This window comes from Miscanthus floridulus, chromosome 11 (assembly GCF_019320115.1).
Source record: "Miscanthus floridulus cultivar M001 chromosome 11, ASM1932011v1, whole genome shotgun sequence".
Lineage (NCBI taxonomy): Eukaryota > Viridiplantae > Streptophyta > Magnoliopsida > Poales > Poaceae > Miscanthus > Miscanthus floridulus.
In genome coordinates, this window is record NC_089590.1 from 78,229,072 (window position 1) to 78,246,987 (window position 17,916).

General features: G+C 39.8%; 2 protein-coding genes and 1 pseudogene across 8 annotated transcripts; 1 reads left to right on the forward strand and 2 right to left on the reverse strand.

Moving 5' to 3' along the window:
* Positions 1-206: 206 nt before the first annotated feature.
* LOC136493495 (sulfite oxidase-like) lies at positions 207-2,885 on the forward strand. Of its 7 annotated transcripts, none has more exons than XR_010768366.1 (7): positions 207-374; positions 960-1,075; positions 1,334-1,396; positions 1,470-1,535; positions 1,642-1,723; positions 2,252-2,370; positions 2,572-2,885. XR_010768366.1 is itself a non-coding variant. In XM_066489587.1 (7 exons), the coding sequence occupies exons 2-7, from the start codon at positions 1,042-1,044 to the stop codon at positions 2,680-2,682; spliced, it is 450 nt and encodes a 149-aa protein (XP_066345684.1). In that variant the 5' UTR covers positions 207-374; positions 960-1,041; the 3' UTR covers positions 2,683-2,885. The 7 variants fall into 7 exon arrangements, 1 of the variants encoding a protein (XP_066345684.1); XR_010768368.1 differs by having other exon boundaries at positions 1,500-1,535; XM_066489587.1 differs by having other exon boundaries at positions 1,334-1,401; positions 1,500-1,535.
* A 7,034-nt stretch (positions 2,886-9,919) lies between these two features.
* On the reverse strand, positions 9,920-12,470 carry LOC136493497 (protein FAR1-RELATED SEQUENCE 5-like). The gene has a single exon (XM_066489588.1). It carries the CDS (start codon positions 11,985-11,987, stop codon positions 11,007-11,009), a length of 981 nt encoding a protein of 326 aa, XP_066345685.1. The 5' UTR covers positions 11,988-12,470; the 3' UTR covers positions 9,920-11,006.
* A 2,584-nt stretch (positions 12,471-15,054) lies between these two features.
* LOC136494863 (cytochrome P450 87A3-like) lies at positions 15,055-17,497 on the reverse strand (annotated as a pseudogene).
* Between the last annotated feature and the right edge of the window lie 419 nt (positions 17,498-17,916).

The following is a 17,916-nucleotide window of genomic DNA, read 5'->3' on the forward strand; positions in this document are numbered from 1 at the left end:
GATCAAAGCCCATGTTGCCTGCATTCAGAAACATCGAGGAAGGAACGAACCTTTTCGAGTGGCGGGTGAGGAGCCCACATGTCATGTGACAGGAATGTTAGGTCGGGCAGGGCCCGGGCCGGGGAGCGCCCGCCGGCCTCGCGCTCGCCGCCGAGTCACAACACACCAAAAAAAAAAAAAAATTGAAATAAAACAAAGCAGGGGAGCCCACTTTCCACCCCACCTTCGTTTCGCGGAGGCGTGGAGCAGAGCGAGAGCAGCGGACCTCCAGGGAGAGCGAGCCGCGGAGGCCAGCGAAGATGCCCGGGCTCACGGCGCCGTCCGACTACGCGGAGGAGCCGCCGCGTCACCCGGACCTCAAGATCAACTCCAAGGTCAGAGCTACGCTTCTCATCTCCCCGTGTCCCACCCCCTTGGAGATTTGAGACTTCGAGTGATTGGGTGGGTGCCTTGTGGTGTCGCCAATCGCGCGGATTCGTTCGCGCCTTCGAGGCTCTGGCTTGGCCCGGCCCGGTCCAGTCCAGGCCGGCTGGATGCGTGCGAGGGCTTCTACGGCGCCGGCGCGTTGGCCGATCGGGGCGCCGCCGACCCGCCGCAGCAGCGGGTAGCGCTCCGCTGCCCGCATGCGTCAGGCGTGCACGTGCACGTGCTGTTATTGCGCAACGATTAGCGAAGCGTGGTGCGACTGAGCAGTGAGCAGGGTTTTTTCTAGTCTCTGTCGTGTGAAAATAGGCCCCAGTTTGAGTTTGTATGCCTTTCGGGCCGCAGTCAGCGGCACATGGATGCTGTAGTTCTCTGTACGCTGCCAGAATGAGGCAGTGTATCGGACTATCGGTTGCGAGTGTCTAGATTGTCAAGAGCTTTGCCTGAATGAGTTTTTATTTTAGTAGGAATTATTCCTGAACTATCCAGTAAGATACAAAAATGGGAGTAATCTGGGAGCATCATGCTGTTTGCAGGAGCCATTCAATGCTGAGCCTCACCGATCGGCACTAGTAGCATCTTACACCACCCCAGTCAATTTCTTCTACAAGAGGAATCATGGACCCATCCCTAAAGTCGAGGACCTCTCAAGGTTCGTTAGCACAAACTGTGAATTTCCTTTTATCGTTGTGATCAGTTACAGTTTACCAAACACTGACCATGGGCGGATCTATATACACTGTATAGGGTGCGGGTGCACCCACAAAAATATAAAAAAAACAGTGATTATGATCAAATTTTCACCATATTCGCACCCATACGGTAAAATCCTATGCACCCACAAGGCAAGCGCACCCACCTCGTATTTGCTCTAGCTCCGCCCTGACACTTAATATGCATGGATCGGCAGATATACTGTTTCCATTTCTGGTCTCGTCAACAAGTCTATTCAGCTATCCATGGCTGACATTTGGTAATGTTTAATGTTTTTTTTCTTCTTATTTCTAGCGTCTAAAAATGTGACATGAATGGTCTTTGCTCTTCAGTAAAGAATTGACATACAACTTTGCACTCAGGGCTCTTCCAAAGTAAATGTCACGGCAACTTTACAGGTTTCATATATATGCTTGCCCAACTAATTGTTCTGTGATGCTTATATGTTAGTATGGCTAATACTAATAACCTAAGCATATAACAATATGATCGTGACATTTACAGTGTGCGGGAAACAGGAGGACTGCGATGAGTAAGATACAAAAAGTGAGAGGTGTTGGGTGGGACATATCTGCTCTTGGAAATGGTAAGCGATGAGTTCAGAACTTACGTGGTGCCTTTCATTTCGAGGTTGTAGAAATGGAACCCATTGTGGTATGCTCGTGTCTATCTTCAAGTGGTAGTAGCACCTGTGAGATCTTATGAGTTCTAGACTAGAGATAAGCCCTTGTTGGTTACTGTGTGAGTATCAGATTAGCAGTTTGGATGAACCTCATGAACTCTCATATGAACTAATTAATAACATATGGGCTAGGTATAATGATCATATGAAATGGAAGGGATTTACTAGAATTGCTTTTGTTTTACTATCCCTAGAACTGTATCTTTCACTTCCCTTCAAGACTCCTGATTTATAGTCTGGAACAGACAACCTTTCTTTTTTCACCTTCCATTTTTTCCTACTGATTAATGACAGTATCATACAGAAAATACTGAAGTTTTTTGTCTTCTGATTGTCCTCATCAAAATTTGCTTGTAGATACTAGCACTGGCATTTTCTTGTTGACGAAAATGATTCTAGTAGTAGATCTACTGATGTTTTGTATGATTCCAGCAACTTGGGGAGGTGCCAAACTATCTGATGTCCTTGAGCTAGTTGGAATACCAGAACTCACTTCAGTCACATCTCTAGGAGGGAAGCATGTTGAGTTTGTTAGTGTTGACAAGTGTAAAGTGAGTGTGCTGATCCTTATTCGGCGTGTTCGCTGATTGGTTTCTGGGCTGGTTTGGGCTGACTGGTGCTGGTTTGTTGTGAGAGAAAAACACTGTTGGCTGGTTGAATAAGCCTGGCTGAAACCAACCAGCGAACATGGTGATTGACTGGCAGATGCTTATGGCAACGCCTCCCTGCTAACCTTGTATTGTTTGTGTCAGGAGGAAAAAGGCGGGCCTTATACGGCATCTATTCCATTAAAGCAGGCAACAGATCCTGATGCTGATGTATTACTTGTGTATCAAATGAATGGAGAGGTGGAAAAACATTAACCTCACGGTTTTCTGATCATCTGATCGCTGGGTCTGTCCACAGTTGATCGTCTGATCCCCACCGATTTAGCTATCTGTTTTTTTCCCCTTGTCGCTGACAAGCTGTTCCGCATGTCTTCTCTCATTTCATTTCATCGTCTCCCCCTGACAACAGCGACTATAGAAAAAAATCATGTCATTTTATAATATATTATTTATTTTTATTCTTGTCTAACTATAGAAAAAAATTGTGACTTGTTAATTGTCTTTATGTCAACATTTATATTATTTTTTGTCCTTGCCTAACTATAGAAAAAAAATTTATGATTTGTTATTTATCTTTGTGTCTGTATATAAGTTATTCTGTAGCCACCTTTATTTACGATAATTTTATATACTAATTTACGATAATGTCAATACATATTTACGATAGTTGGGTTACTCTAACACATGGGGATATTTACCATAACGTTATAGTAAACCACTTAGGAAGGAGTTACTATAATCTCGTAAATTAACATAGTAATTATCGTAACTCAAAGTGGCTATAGAATAAGTTATTTTGTAGCCAGCTACAGGGTAGTATATATATATATATATATATATATATATATATATATATATATATATATATATATATATATATATATATATATATATATATATCAACACCTGTTGTGATAAAGAAACAGGAAGATGAGTTAAAAACTAAAGACAAAGAGACTCATGAAGTTAAAGAAGTTGTGCAGACAAATAATATTGAATACATTACCAGTGAAGATGAGCAATGAGAGATTAACATTAAGTTTCTATTAGAAAGTTATGAAGAAGAAGAAAATAATGCTGAAAGTTACCAAGATTTTATAGACTCCTTAGATGATGAAGAGTTACTCAATCTTGATAATGCTATGGAAGGGTTAGATATAATATCTGAAGATATTAATAGTTCAAAAGAAACAAAAATAGAATTAATGAATCAAGAAGACTGTGAACATGATTGGATAAAAGGAAGAGGTGATTATAATATAAAATGTACCTTTTGTATATTCTACCCTAGTCAAGAAAATAGACTTACATGTATTAAATATTTAAAGCAAGCATGTGCTTCATGTCTAAGAACCAATAACCAAAAATGGAGACAAGAAGTAGAATTAGAATCAGATGATAAATTATTAACAAGTAGAGTCAGAAATTTAGAGAATAGAATAAATAACTTAGAAGCAGAATTAGAAGAGCTAAAGAGTAAAATAGAACTCAACGAAGTTAATAAGATAGAAGATAATCATGGAGGTCTTACTGAGTTAAAAGATCAAGCAATGGTAAATAAAAATAATAATAAAGCGTTACAATTAAAAGAAGCTATAATAAACTATGGTAGCAAATACATAGTTAAATTACCATTTAAAGAAATTATAGGTATAAGAATACCTGTAAAAGTAAAATTAACGCCTAATATCTCCTATAAAATATTAGCATTAGTAGACACAGGTTGTACAAAAAATATTATACATGATAAATATTTTGTAAAGTGTCCAGAAATAGTTCATACAATAGATCAAGATAAAGCAGAAATATCTACTGATATGTCTGGGATAAAAAAAGTTCATAATCAACTAGCTTATGATGTTGAAGTACAAATAAATAACACAAAATACATAATGGATGAAATTACAATAAGAGATCTATCTATGATACATGATGATATGATATTAGGATTAAGATTTCTACAGTTCTCATTACAAACAACTATCATACATGAGCAAGGAATAACATTTATTCCTTACCAAGACAATATTCCATATATAACAGAAGTGCGAAAGACTATAAATTCTACTTCAGGAAAGATCAATTTAGAACTCCAAGGATCTAATGAAAATGTCCCTGATATTTATATAGATGAAGAGCTAGGTGAAAATATAGAAGAGTTTCATATAGCAAACTCATGCATAAAATATATCAGTTTGCAATCATTAGCACCAAATTGGTATAGAGATATAAAATCTAAAAAGGATATAGATAAAATTATAACAAGATTAGAAGATATTCAGATAATAGGAGAAATACCAATGAAGCATTGGGACAAGAATGGTATATTATGTAAAATTAACATAATAAATCCTGACCATATAATTAAGACAAGTCCTATAGAAGCAACATCTAAAGATATAGAAGAATTTAAGATGCATATTGAAGAATTATTAAAACTAGGAGCTATAAGAGATAGCCGAAGTTCTCATAGATCAGCTTCATTTATAGTTAGAAATCATGCTGAAATAGCCAGAGGAAAGTCAAGAATGGTTATCAATTATAAAAGACTAAATGATAATACCATAGATGATGCTTATAATATTCCAAATAAGCAAGAATGGATAAATAGAATATAAGGTAGTAAATATTTCTCAAAATTTAATTTAAAAGCTAGGTTTTGGCAAGTAAAAATGGCAGAAGAATCAATAGAATGGACTGCTTTCACATGTCCTCAAGGTCATTTTGAATGGTTAGTAATGCCCTTAGGATTAAAAAATGCCCCTACTTTATTTCAAAGAAAAATGCAAAATATTTTTAATGAAAATCAAGAATTCATATTGGTTTATATTGATGATTTATTAGTATTCTCAAAATCCTATAAAGAACATATAGCTCATCTGGAAACCTTCTTTAGAAAGGTAGAACAGCATGGGTTGATATTGTCTAAAAGGAAAATAGAGATATGTAAGAAAAAGATAAACTTTTTAGGTCTTGAAATAGGAGAGGGAAAAATCTATTTACAAGATCATATTGCAAAGAAAATCTTAGAATTTCCAGATGTCATGAATGATAAGAAAACCTTGCAGCAATTCTTAGGAATAGTCAATTATGCTAGAAATTATATTAAAAATTTAGCTAAGTTAGCTGGTCCATTATATGCAAAATTAAGAAAAAATGGGCAAAAATATTTTAATTCTGAAGATATAAAGTTAGTAAGAACTATTAAAGAAAAGTGAAAGATTTAAAACCCCTAGAGTTACCTTTAGATGATAATTATTTTATTATAGAGACAGATGCATCCAAGTTAGGATGGGGTGCAATATTAAAGCAAAAACCACATAAATATTCTCCAAAGTTAGAAGAATAAATATGTAGGTATGCTTCAGAAAAATATAAGTTAAAAGCAATAAACAATACGGATAGAGAAATTTTGGCTGTTATAAATACAATAAATGCTTTTAGACTATATCTATGATTTAAAGAGTTCACAGTTAGGACAGACTGTGAAGCTATATGTAGATACTATAATAAAGTAAATAGTAAGAAAAGTTCAACTAGGAGATGGATTTTATTTGAAGATATTATTACTGGAAACGGATATAAAGTAATATTTGAACATATAAAAGGCAAAGATATTACATTGCCTGATATATTTTTACGATCTTCTATTTTGCAGGAATGAAGAGAGGAACAAACCCTATTGGGGGTGAATGTTTCAATTTCGGAACTGAAAATAAGTTAACAATATTTCCGCCTAATACTTATAAATTCAAACCTAGAGACCATATTGTTCTAGATGATATACAAGAATGCATTCTAGATAATTTTTGGTTCCAATATAATAATAAAAGAGAAGATAAATGATATATGCTAGCAATATTAAATAGTTTGGCTGAATATTTTCATATGATCAATGGAAAGATACAACCGAAAGAATCATCTGTCAATATAGAGAAAAGACCCATATATGTTATATATAGGGGAAAACACCAGGAATATATGTAACATTCGAATCAATTATAGCTCAACAGGTAGAAAGAAAAAATGATGGAGGTGTATCATGGAAAAAATATTCAGATATTGATCAAGCTCTCTCATATGCAAGAAGCATTTTGGAAGTAAATTATTTCATAGAACCAGCAGCAAAAGATTATATTAAAAAATATAAAAGGGTAAAAGATGTGAAGATAAATTTGCCAGGTGTTAATATAAGAGAAGAAGGATCTTCAAGGGTATCCACATATAAAGATGTTGTGAAAAGAGACACAGAATCATTGAATGAAGAAGTTCTTGAGAAAAAAATAAAAGAAAAACTTGAAGCAAGAATTTCTTTATTGAAGAAAGATATAAAAGAAGAAGTCTTACAAGAAGTAAGACATGAAATAAATAAAAAATCTGAAAATATAAGGAAAGACTATGAAGAAAATATTAAGAAAGACTATGACTCAAAAATGAATATACAGATATCTAATGACGATGATAATGATGATGAGATGTTGGATATCCGTGGTCATGGACAAAGACCAGAATATTAGATTTCAATATGATGAAAAAAATATCATGAGTTGTTGTCCTGGTATGAAATATGGCAACCTGAAGAAGTGGACAACGAAGAAAATATTGAAGAATCAATATAGACTCAGTTCAATATTAATATATTCATACAAGAAATATACTCCTTATGTTGATAAGGTTTATCAACAATTTGTCCAGGGAAAGAGATACATGCCATGGAGATAATACCGCATGCTTATCCTTGATTTGATGTTTACAACATCAATTATTTGGGCGTGGAAGATCATACCAAAGAATATATCCAGAAGGATACTATCTGTGCGCGATGGAGGACAGTGCAAAAGGAATATACAGTCACTCTACTGTAGCCAGGACAATTATTCTCTGTCCAGCTGTCTAGACAACAGTAAAGGATGATAATTGAAGACGTCGGCCGCTTCCTTAATCACGAAGGCACCTCAGACGAAGACTTCGCCTCGAAGGAACTCCAGAAGATAAGCTTGAAGGACGCTCCACAAGGCTCCCTCCATGCTATAAAGCGGGACGCCGAGCACATTCATTCATCATCGAAGAAACCACCACACCAGACCATCATCGAAGAAAGCTCAGACACTCATCCACCACCCACTCCACCAACTCCACACCCACACACATACACATGAAGATATGATCTCAGAAGCACTCTGAGAATCATCCACGAATAATAGTAATCACACACCACCGTTGTATCATTCCACCTTTATAAATTAGAGAATAAAGGAGGTCCCCGTGATCATCCTGAGCTTGTAAGGTAATCCCTAAGGTTTGTGCTAAGTGCTTGGGATTTTCCGAAAGGGAAAGCCATATGTAAGCTTGCTCTGTGGAAATGAATTAAGCTTTTCTGTTTGAATCCCTGCCTTCCTTTAAGCTCGTTCATATGGGGCGATGTCTCTATGCTAGGGACCCTAGAGGAAAAACCTCTGCGTGTGTTGTTCTCGTGTTAGCCCAGATAGCGGCGTTTGTAGAGAACCCTGTGTACGCAGAGAAGTGTTCCCCTTGGATGGAACTATCTGGGGAGACGATAGAGCCTGAGTCCTGTGTGTTCGTGGCTGGGGATAGCAAGGGAGTAGACCGGGTTAGTCTAGTTCTGAAGCGAGTTAGTGATGCATACGGTGAGTACTGAGTAGGACTGTCACAAGCATAGTACGCACGACCGGCTGAATTGTTGGTCTCGCCAGCCTGCAGAAGATCCTTAGAAATAATCCGCATAAGCATATTCACTAAGCACCAGATTAGCTAATCGCGAAAGCGACATATCAATATTTATATTCACTAACTGAGCGCTCACTCATCCAGCGTGCATAAAATATTTGAGCATGAAAGTGACACTTGCCTTGAATAGTGAAGTGGTTGAGCCACTCCCGGTGAGTGCTCGGGCACTGTTCATATCCCGAATTTGAATAGTAGCCGCAAATTTGAATAGTAAATCTAAATTTGAATAGTGTTGTAAATAGTAACTCGAGAATTTTAAAATTCGAATTTTGAGTTCCGAGTTCGCTTCTCGTCAGAAGGTACCCCTGGAGATAATACCGCATGCCTATCCTTGATTTGATGTTTGCAACATCAATCATTCGGGCGTGGAAGACCATACCAAAGAATATCCAGAAGGATACTATCTGTGCGCGATGGAGGACAGCGCAAAAGGAATATACAGTCACTCTACTATAGCCAGGACAATTATTCTCTGTCCAGCTGTCCAGGCAACAGTAAAGGATGATAATTGAAGACGTCGGCCGCTTCCTTAATCACGAAGGCTCCTCAGACAAATGAGTGAAGACTTCGCCTCGAAGGAACTCCAGAAGATAAGCGCAAAGGACGCTCCAGAAGGTGCTTGCTACTCTATAAAGCAAGACGCCGGGCGCATTCATTCAGCATCGAAGAAACCACCACACCAGACCATCATCGAAGAAAGCTCAGACACTCATCCACCACCCATTCCACTAACTCCACACCCACACACATACACATGAAGATATGATCTCAGAAGCACTCTGAGAATCATCCACGAATAATAGTAATCACACACCGTCGCTGTATCATTCCACCTTTGTAAATTAGAGAATAAAGGAGGTCCCCGTGATCATCCTGTGCTTGTAAGGTAACCCCCAAGGTTTGTGCTAAGTGCTTGGGGTTTCCCGAAAGGGAAAGCCGTATGTAAGCTTGCTCTGTGGAAATGAATTAAGCTTTTCCGTTTGAATCCCTGCCTTCCTTTAAGCTCGTTCATATGGGGCGATGTCTCTATGCTAGGGACCTTAGAGGAGAAACCTCTGCGTGTGTTGTTCTCGTGTTAGCCCTGATAGCGGCGTTTGTAGAGAACTCTGTATGTGCAGAGAAGTGTTCCCCTTGGGTGGAACTGTCTGGGGAGACGATAGAGCCTGAGTCCTGTGTGTTCGTGGCTGGGGATAGCAAGGGAGTAGACCGGGTTAGTCTAGTTCTGAAGCGAGTTAGTGATGCATACGGTGAGTACCGAGTAGGACTGTCACAAGCATAGTACGCACGACCGGCTGAACTTTTGGTCTCGCCAGCCTACAGAAGATCTTTAGAAATAATCCGCATAAGCATATTCACTAAGCACCAGATTAGCTAATCGCGAAAGCGACATATCAATATTTATATTCACTAATTGAGCGCTCGCTCATCCAGCGTGCATAAAATATTTGAGCGTGAAAGCGACGCTTGCCTTGAATAGTGAAGTGGTTGAGCCACTCCCGGTGAGTGCTCGGGCACTGTTCATATTCCGAAGTTGAATAGTAAATCTGAATTTGAATAGTGCTATGAATAGTAACTCAAGAATTTAAAATTCGAATTTTGAGTTCCGAGTTCGCTTCTAGTCAGAAGGTACCCCCTACCACATATATATATATATATATATATATATATATATATATATATATATATATATATATATATATATATATAGTCTAGCTATAGAAAAAAAATTATTACTTGTTAATTGTCTTTGTGTCAACATATATTAGATTTCGTTAGGTTTGTATAGTTTTGTGTATCGGGTTTTTTATAACATGATTCAAAAATTGCAGCTGCAATTTTATCATAAAATATATGCAATAAGCATGGTGGCTGTTGAATTTCGATCTAATGGTGGTAGAATTCGTGTGCTACTGTTATCTAAAGCAAATGAATTTGTTTCTCATAGAAATCGTGTGTTTTCCATGGAACTAACAACCGTGTGCTAGTTGGTCACGAAACACATGAATATAATATAGACATCCTAAAAAAAAACAAATCGGAATACTTGTTTCTTTAAAATTTGTCCCACATCACAAAAAAAATTGCAGTCTGGATGACATTGAAATTACTGAATTAACAAAGCATGAGAGCCTAGATTCTTGCTATGATAAATTGTTCCATACATAAGATTCCATGGAAAGTGCACAGAACTCATCTGTTGTCCTAAGGGGATGAGACCTTCACTTAAAATTGGCAAACACATTATAGGGATTTGTATTGAATGACTGAGTGACATTTCCTTGTTGTGTATCTTGACCATGGTTCGGGGTCCCAAAGAATGAACTGAAAGGCAGAGGCACAAAAGCATTTCCATGTGGATAGTAGCCCGGATAGTAGCCTGGTATCTGTATTTGATTTTGGTACATACTACTCCCTAAATGGCCCTATATGAAAGAAAAAAGGAATACTAATATCAGTAATGAAGATACGAGTAGTCTTGATAGTATTAATTATAACCGAAATCTCGTACCAGGTCAGTGCAGTGTGGTTGCTCATATGTTACATTATCTACTTCCACTGCAGGACCATAAGCCTTTGGGTCATTCTTCCCTTTCTTTTTTCGTCGTGTGTTTGCTTCTGTTGCAGAACCAGAAGCCATTGGGTCATTCTTGTTTTTTTTTCTGCCGTGTTGCCTTCTCGAAACCACCAACTGGTCTCTCAGATTCATGAATTTCTTTCTCCTTAACCTTCAAGCTTTTTGGTTTTATAGCTTGGTCTTCTTCTTGAGTAGCTACAAAATAGATAATAATTAGATTTTGGTGTCATATGTATGGTGTTCACGTAATTATTACTCAGGCTATACCGGAGTGCGAACCTTGTGGGTGAGATAAGGTACCGACATCTGAATCAGCTTTAATTTTTAGGCTTTTCTCTACATCTTCTCCTAATTTCTCTGCATTATTCACAGCCATAAAGTATGTTTCATCAGATTCTGCAGCTCGAGTAGCTAAATGAATATACATTCTGCATAACTCCTTTCTCCGTTTTGATAGCTTTGTTTTGGGATCTTCATGTGTCTCAGAATTGCTCTTTATATGAACTACTTTTGCATCAACTGTCCATCTATTTAGTACGTATTGTTCAGGAATTTTTTTGATATTGTTGATATCAAGTATCTTCAACGCATGGCAGCATAAGATTCCAACAAATTCGAACTTTTTGCAGCTACAATTCACCTGAACTTCGGATGCAGAAAACTTTACAACATGTTCATTCCCCCTACCATAAACCTTTATTTTGTACTCCTTTTCAGCATTACTATCACCACAATAGAACAGATCACAATTAAGTGTTTGCATCACTTGTTCTTGGAATATCTTAAATATGGCTGGAGTATAAATTCTTGCTGCATGCCTTAGTATTCTCAAGTCAGATTTCAACTTAGGTGTACTTTGTGTTGCCTTGAAATCACATTTTACCTCATATCTTTTATCTGCCACCAACCTTTCAAAGTGCTCAAAAAAGATAAGTATGTCATATTTGACACTAATATACCCCTTCAACTCATTGTTCATACTTTCACTTCTTTGAGTGCTAACCATATCAGTAGAAAATGTATTTCTTCCATATGCTAAGGCCCATTTCTCCCTTTTATCAAATAATCTTTGTAGCCATTGATTGTTTCGTAGCTTATACTTGTCTAGCAAATTGTTCCATGCATTTATAAAATCCTCCTCCTCCTCTTGATCATAAATACAGTTCTGAAAGTCTTTATTGAACTTCTTATAGTCCTCCACAACTCCAGCAAGGTGCTTGCACGCATTCTGGTTCATATGCTGGAAGATTCTTCTTTTTTATCAGGACGCCGAACACCTATTGATAAATAAATAATTGATCCAAATGATGTTCTATCCCTAATTATGAAGAAAGTGGCACAAAACAAAAGTGATTTAATACCTGCACGAGAACAACAAAAGGTTCTATTCTTTATGGTGGTGCTGTTTTTCACATTATGTGAACTGCTCCTTCGAATACTAAAACCCTTGTCTCGAGCATAGGCATTGTAAAATTGGCATGCCTCTTCTTCAGTGCAGAATTTCATACCAACCTTAGGTATCCTGTCTCCCGTAGAATTTTCTACCTGAGTAGGTTCGGTCTGGATTTGTAGTGGGTTTCATGCAGAACATGTTAGAAATCATGCAAACTTGCAATGGCGGTTAAATTTGAAATATATTTGCATAGACAAAACAAATATAAATTATGAATGGTAATCCAATATGACTTGCATTTTCTAACTCTATTCTTACTGTGTCAGATGAGGGAATGTTGATCTAGAGAAGTTCTGTGAGGATGTGACAACAACAGGAGGTCGTATCAAGATTCTGGGTACCTGCGGAGAATCGGCCTCCATGTTAGCCTCGTCAGGCATGGGGGGAATCGGCTGAGATGCCCCCATGTAGCTGGTCTCGTCGGCACCGGTTTCGTCAGGCATGGAGAGAATTGGCTGAGATGCAATTTTGTGTAGATCGAGAGAAACGACAAGAATTGCTAATCTAATTACCCTTCCGTACCTAGATGCTAATCTGATGGAACCAACTATTGTAATTGGCGCCATTTTTCACAGGCTCACGCCTTTTGCCTCCTTTATCTAATTCAACTGGCGGGAATTTAATGTGGGGCCAGAAGCTACAGATTTGAGGAATCACATGTAGGTCCTACACATGATTTGTTTTATGTTTTCTATCACCTCCACGGAACCATCCACAAACACAGAAGATTTTCGGCTGTTGCTGGATACACCCTAAGAGAACGAGTCCGTTGCGCGATGGTTCGCGTGGAAGAATAACACCACATCGAGACAAAAATCTTGATGAATTTAGAAATATTTTAAGCTTCCCAATGCAAAAATATTTATTAGATTTTTACTAATTTCTAAATGTATATATATATAATAATAACTCAAATAGCTTACTAATTTAAAATAGTAAAAACCAATTTGGTTTGTATAAACTAGATATACACGATATATGTGATAAAGATCGTGAAATGTGCTTTATGTAATTAGACTTATGGATGTCTTAATATGTTCGTCTAAACCACAAACCACGTCATAGACATCGACACAAACTTATTATCCCGTGCAACACACGGACATATATCTAGTAAGCTTTATATATAACTATAACTAAGGAGAGAATTCCTGTGAGCCATTAAAAAAGATCGTAATTCCATGTGAGCTACTGGAAAAGTTTGGCGGACTTCAGCGCCATTGTTTCAATTTTTTTGCACTCCATGCCACTGCCGTCGGATTGGGCTCTAATGGTGTCAAACTGCAGATGTGAAAAGTCGAAAATACCCTTAGGTCTAAATATGTCATTAATGCTTTTGAGCATCTTAACGACTTCAAATGAAAAAACTCAAAACTAGAAAGTTGTAGATCTCGTCGAGATCTACAATTTTTATATAAAATTTATCCTCATTTAATTCCGCAAAAAACATATGATTTGGTATGAGTAATATATCTTAGAAAAATCGTATATTTTCGGTATTAAATGAAGATATTTTTTATATAAAAATTGTAGATCTCGACGAGATCTACAACTTTCTAGTTTTGAGTTTTTCCATTTGAAATCGTTAAGATACTCAAAAAAACTAATGATATATTTAGACCTAAGGATATTTTTGACTTTTTACAACTGCAGTTGACACCGTTAGAGCCCAATCTGATGGCAATGGCATGGAGGGCAATAAAAAATTGGAGCAGTGACACTGAAATCCGCTGAACTTTTTCAGTGGCTCATAAAAAATTATGATCTTTTTTAGTGGCTCACATGGAATTCCCTCCAACCTAAGAGCTATGCTATGTATTGTCTTCTTGCGCCTATGTGGGTTTTTTTTCCCGGCGGTAAGATTAGCTCCAGAGCTTTGTTACCAGCGTAGCACCATGTCCTTGATTCATACTTGATCCCTCCGATGTCCAGCAATGTCCGGTTCCTACGATTATTAAAGACTTTGTCGTTTCGTTATCTCCAAATTTCTAAAACTCCTCATTCTTCCATCTAATTAAGGAACAACCAATCGGGAACTAATCTTCATTCTTCAATTCCTCATGCATATTTAATGTCAATGGGCAACCCACTGGATGTGGTTCGGGTCCATGCTTCAAAAGGAGACCAAAACCAGTCCAAAACATATATGAATCAACGAAAGAATATCAACAGTTACATCGTTGAGTACAACATAGGATACAGATTCATTTCCTCCGATCCTTGATTTTCTCTCACAACCATCAACAACAAGATTGATGACCTCGAGAAACTGTCCTAGCTGGTTAGGAGTGCGCAAGAGCATCCCTCCCCTTGTAGATAATGGCCACAAATTGACCGCCTGCCGATGACGTTTGCAATGGCAATCTCGTTGTGCAATCACCGAAGTCATTGTAGGTAACAAGATCCCGACCAAAAATCATCTAATTTTATCAGTGGATTTATTTGGACTAAACCCTAAATAAACTGGATGTAAAAACGACAAAAAAAAGAGATGGGTCCCCTCTCCTTACCCGGCAGGTGCATCGGAGAGGAAGGAGAGGGCCATAGGTAGAGGCGTGGCGACGGCGAGGACCTAGGAGCAAGGGCGGCGGGCGCGGCGTCTTCCTATTCACCCTAGGCGCGCGGTTGCTAGGCATGGTTAGCCCGAGGCAACAATATTGCTTGTTCAACTTGATAGACATATAAGCGTTATAGTAGGGACATTTTAATCTTCACATGGTACAATAATATTGTACTTTGACACTAACAGTAATTGTTTCCTCCGTCCATTTCGTGGCTTGAATGCGCAACGAGATTGACTCTTTTTTTTTAGAATTAGTAGTAGCAGAAGGTAAAAAGGCCTTGACTAATTCTAGTGTCGTATTTGAATGTGGTAGCCATCTGGGAATTCTTAGCCCCGGATTTCGGACTGTCTTGCCACCTCCAAGACTTTTCCACCTGAAATATGTGAAAGAAATTAAAGGGCGCTGGGAAATGAATTTGGATTTTTTTCTAACTAAATTCTGACTCCCGGAGAGCTAAGCTTGTGAAAATTCTACCTGTATCTAGTGACGAGGAAATGGAGGAAAAATAGACATTTGCAGCTTGCTGAAGTCTGCTCCAACGCAGGATCTGAGGCCTCCTCCGAATGCCATGAAGTGTTTGACCCACGGTCTATCTCCGGTTTATCCTGTATGTGGACATGTCCAAAAAACAAAATTACCGGATATCACTACATGCATGTGTGTTTCCGCATACATGGACTACTGAATCCACAAACCTTGAACCTTGTAGGGTTAAAGATGAGGGGATCTGGGTAAATGACTGGGTTCAAGTGCACTGCTGGAGGACAGACCATCACTCCCCATCCTGCTGGAATTGTGAACCCTGTCAAGCAAGGGGATTAGAAAAGTATTCAGTTATTGCTCCTCAGTTTGAGCACGCATAATTTTCCAGACGATATGATTAGTCGTCGAAAGCACTTTAAAGTAACATCAAATAAAGCTATTGTGTTTGGTTTTAGAGTGCGATCAGTTTGCTGAAACAGATAGGACAACATGTGTAATGACAGCTTCACCTTTGAACCGTATATCTTTCAGTGCCTTTCTGAAGATGCCAGGGGCAATATTGGCTAATCGGACAGTCTCGTTGATGACCTATAAAATAGTGTGGATCTTCATGTTATTGTTGTATCTTAAATAGGGCATTATTTTTGTACCATGTTAAAATGTTTGAGAGCAAACATGCATGCACGCTCATAGAGTTCATAGTGCACGCGCGCAGTAGTATCTAACTGAATAACTGAAGCCAACTGTTCCAGTTATACATGTTCTTAACACTAGAAGGTGCAGATCAGTAATTATTGACCAATTTTTGTCCTAGCCGATCGACAACCTGGGACGTGAACGTCATAGACTTGTACTCTATCTGATCCCACCAGATCCATGGCGCACCTTACGGTCAATCAGAATCGTTTCATGCTCCACCTGCATCCAAGCCAAAATTAAATCGCAGAGGTATCAGTGCCTATCAAAGGTTGTTTGTATGTTGCTGACCGTGAGCTCTTCCAGGACGCGAGGGTGGTCTGCGAGCAGCTTCACGGCCAGAGTGAGCGCCAGCGACGTCGTGTGGAAGCTGGCGAACAGGAGCACGAACATCAGGTCGAGTGCCATTCTGTCCGTCACGAGCGGCTTCTCCTTCGTCAACTCCTGGATGACGAGGTCCAAGAAGTCGCCGCCATGGCGACGTGTCGTTTCCATGGCGCCTTCTCCTGCTCCGAGCACCTGTACCTATCTCTTCCTCTCCTCTAGCACTTCCTGCAGCGCCTCCATTGCGCTCTGCCGGCCCTGAAAGTGACATGACAGATAAAAAAAGGCCAAGCTTGTGCAGAGTTTAATTCGATCGTGATATGGACAGCATAGTGCAGCGAGTAGCAGTATGCACGCACCTTCATGCATGAGTAGTATGCTGTTCCTGGCAAATACAGAGGGAACGAGATGAGCCCTCTAACGAAGTCGAAGAAGCTTTTCCTCAGAATCTTGGACCTCGACGGCTCCAAGCCGAGCAGCTTGTTCGCTGAAAGATCAAACACCATCTACGCGCGCAGACACACACATGCTGCAGCAATCACAACAATGGCAGCCTGGCACATAAAAAATGTTACTTGCATACCGTGGAGACGGCCTCTTTCAGTTCGACGGCCGGCAGGGTCGACCAGGTGCAGAGGGAGCTGCTGACGGCGTGCTCGACGTCGCGGAGCATGGTGGACTCCCTGAGGCTCTCCGGGCCGAAGTAGCGGAGCACCATGTTCTTGAGGTACTTGAACATGGCGCCCTGCTGCTCCCCGACGTTGTCCCTGCCGAGGATCTCCACGAAGGAGTCCGGGTACCAGCTCTGGAACAGCTGCCCCTCCTGCTGGAACACCAGTAGTTGGGCTGCTCGTCTGCGGAGACCACGACCGGGTGGCCCACCAGGCTCGTCTTGATGATCGGGCCGTACCTAGCTTGCGCTCGAACGGGACACAGGTTCAGATTCAGAATCGCGACGTGAGTCCGGCCCATCATGTTCCAGCTTAATCGGGCCTCGGCCCAAGCCCAAACCGAGGCGTACCTTTCCAGCCTGTGCCGGACGAAACGCGGGACGTCCAAGGAAGCTTCAGGGGAGAAGAACTGCAGCGTCTCCCCGACGAGCGGCAGGCCCATGGAGCCCGGCGGGAGGCGGCCGCTGCATCGAGGGTTCCTCCACCTCTGCACCGCATACAGCAGCAGCAGCAGCATAAGGAGCACGAAGGCCGCCACGACGCCGGAGAGCCGCATGTGCGAGATCCGGCGATATGGGAAAACTCACGTCACGCGCCTCTGCATGTTTCGTTCGTGCATTCGGAAGCTGCCATATAGACACTGGACCCCAAATTTAAAAGACCACGAGCTTCCTCAGCTAGCACAAGTTCAGTGTGTAAAGAATATGGCCCGGCCGGACTTTGACCCGTGGTTTGGTGAATATGGCAACGTAAAGGGTGTGGAGACTAGTGGTTTGCTGGATCTGTTACAGTTGGTACGTATTCGAGTGGTTCATTAACATTAGACATGGTTTCGAATGTTCCATCATTCGGTGGTTGAGACTTTGAGAGATGAGGTCGGTTCCTCCTTTCCAAAAATTTGTCAGCCACTGGTCTTGATAAACTAATTTATTATAATTAAGGATTTTTTAGTAAGTGTGATGCTTTAGAGTTTGT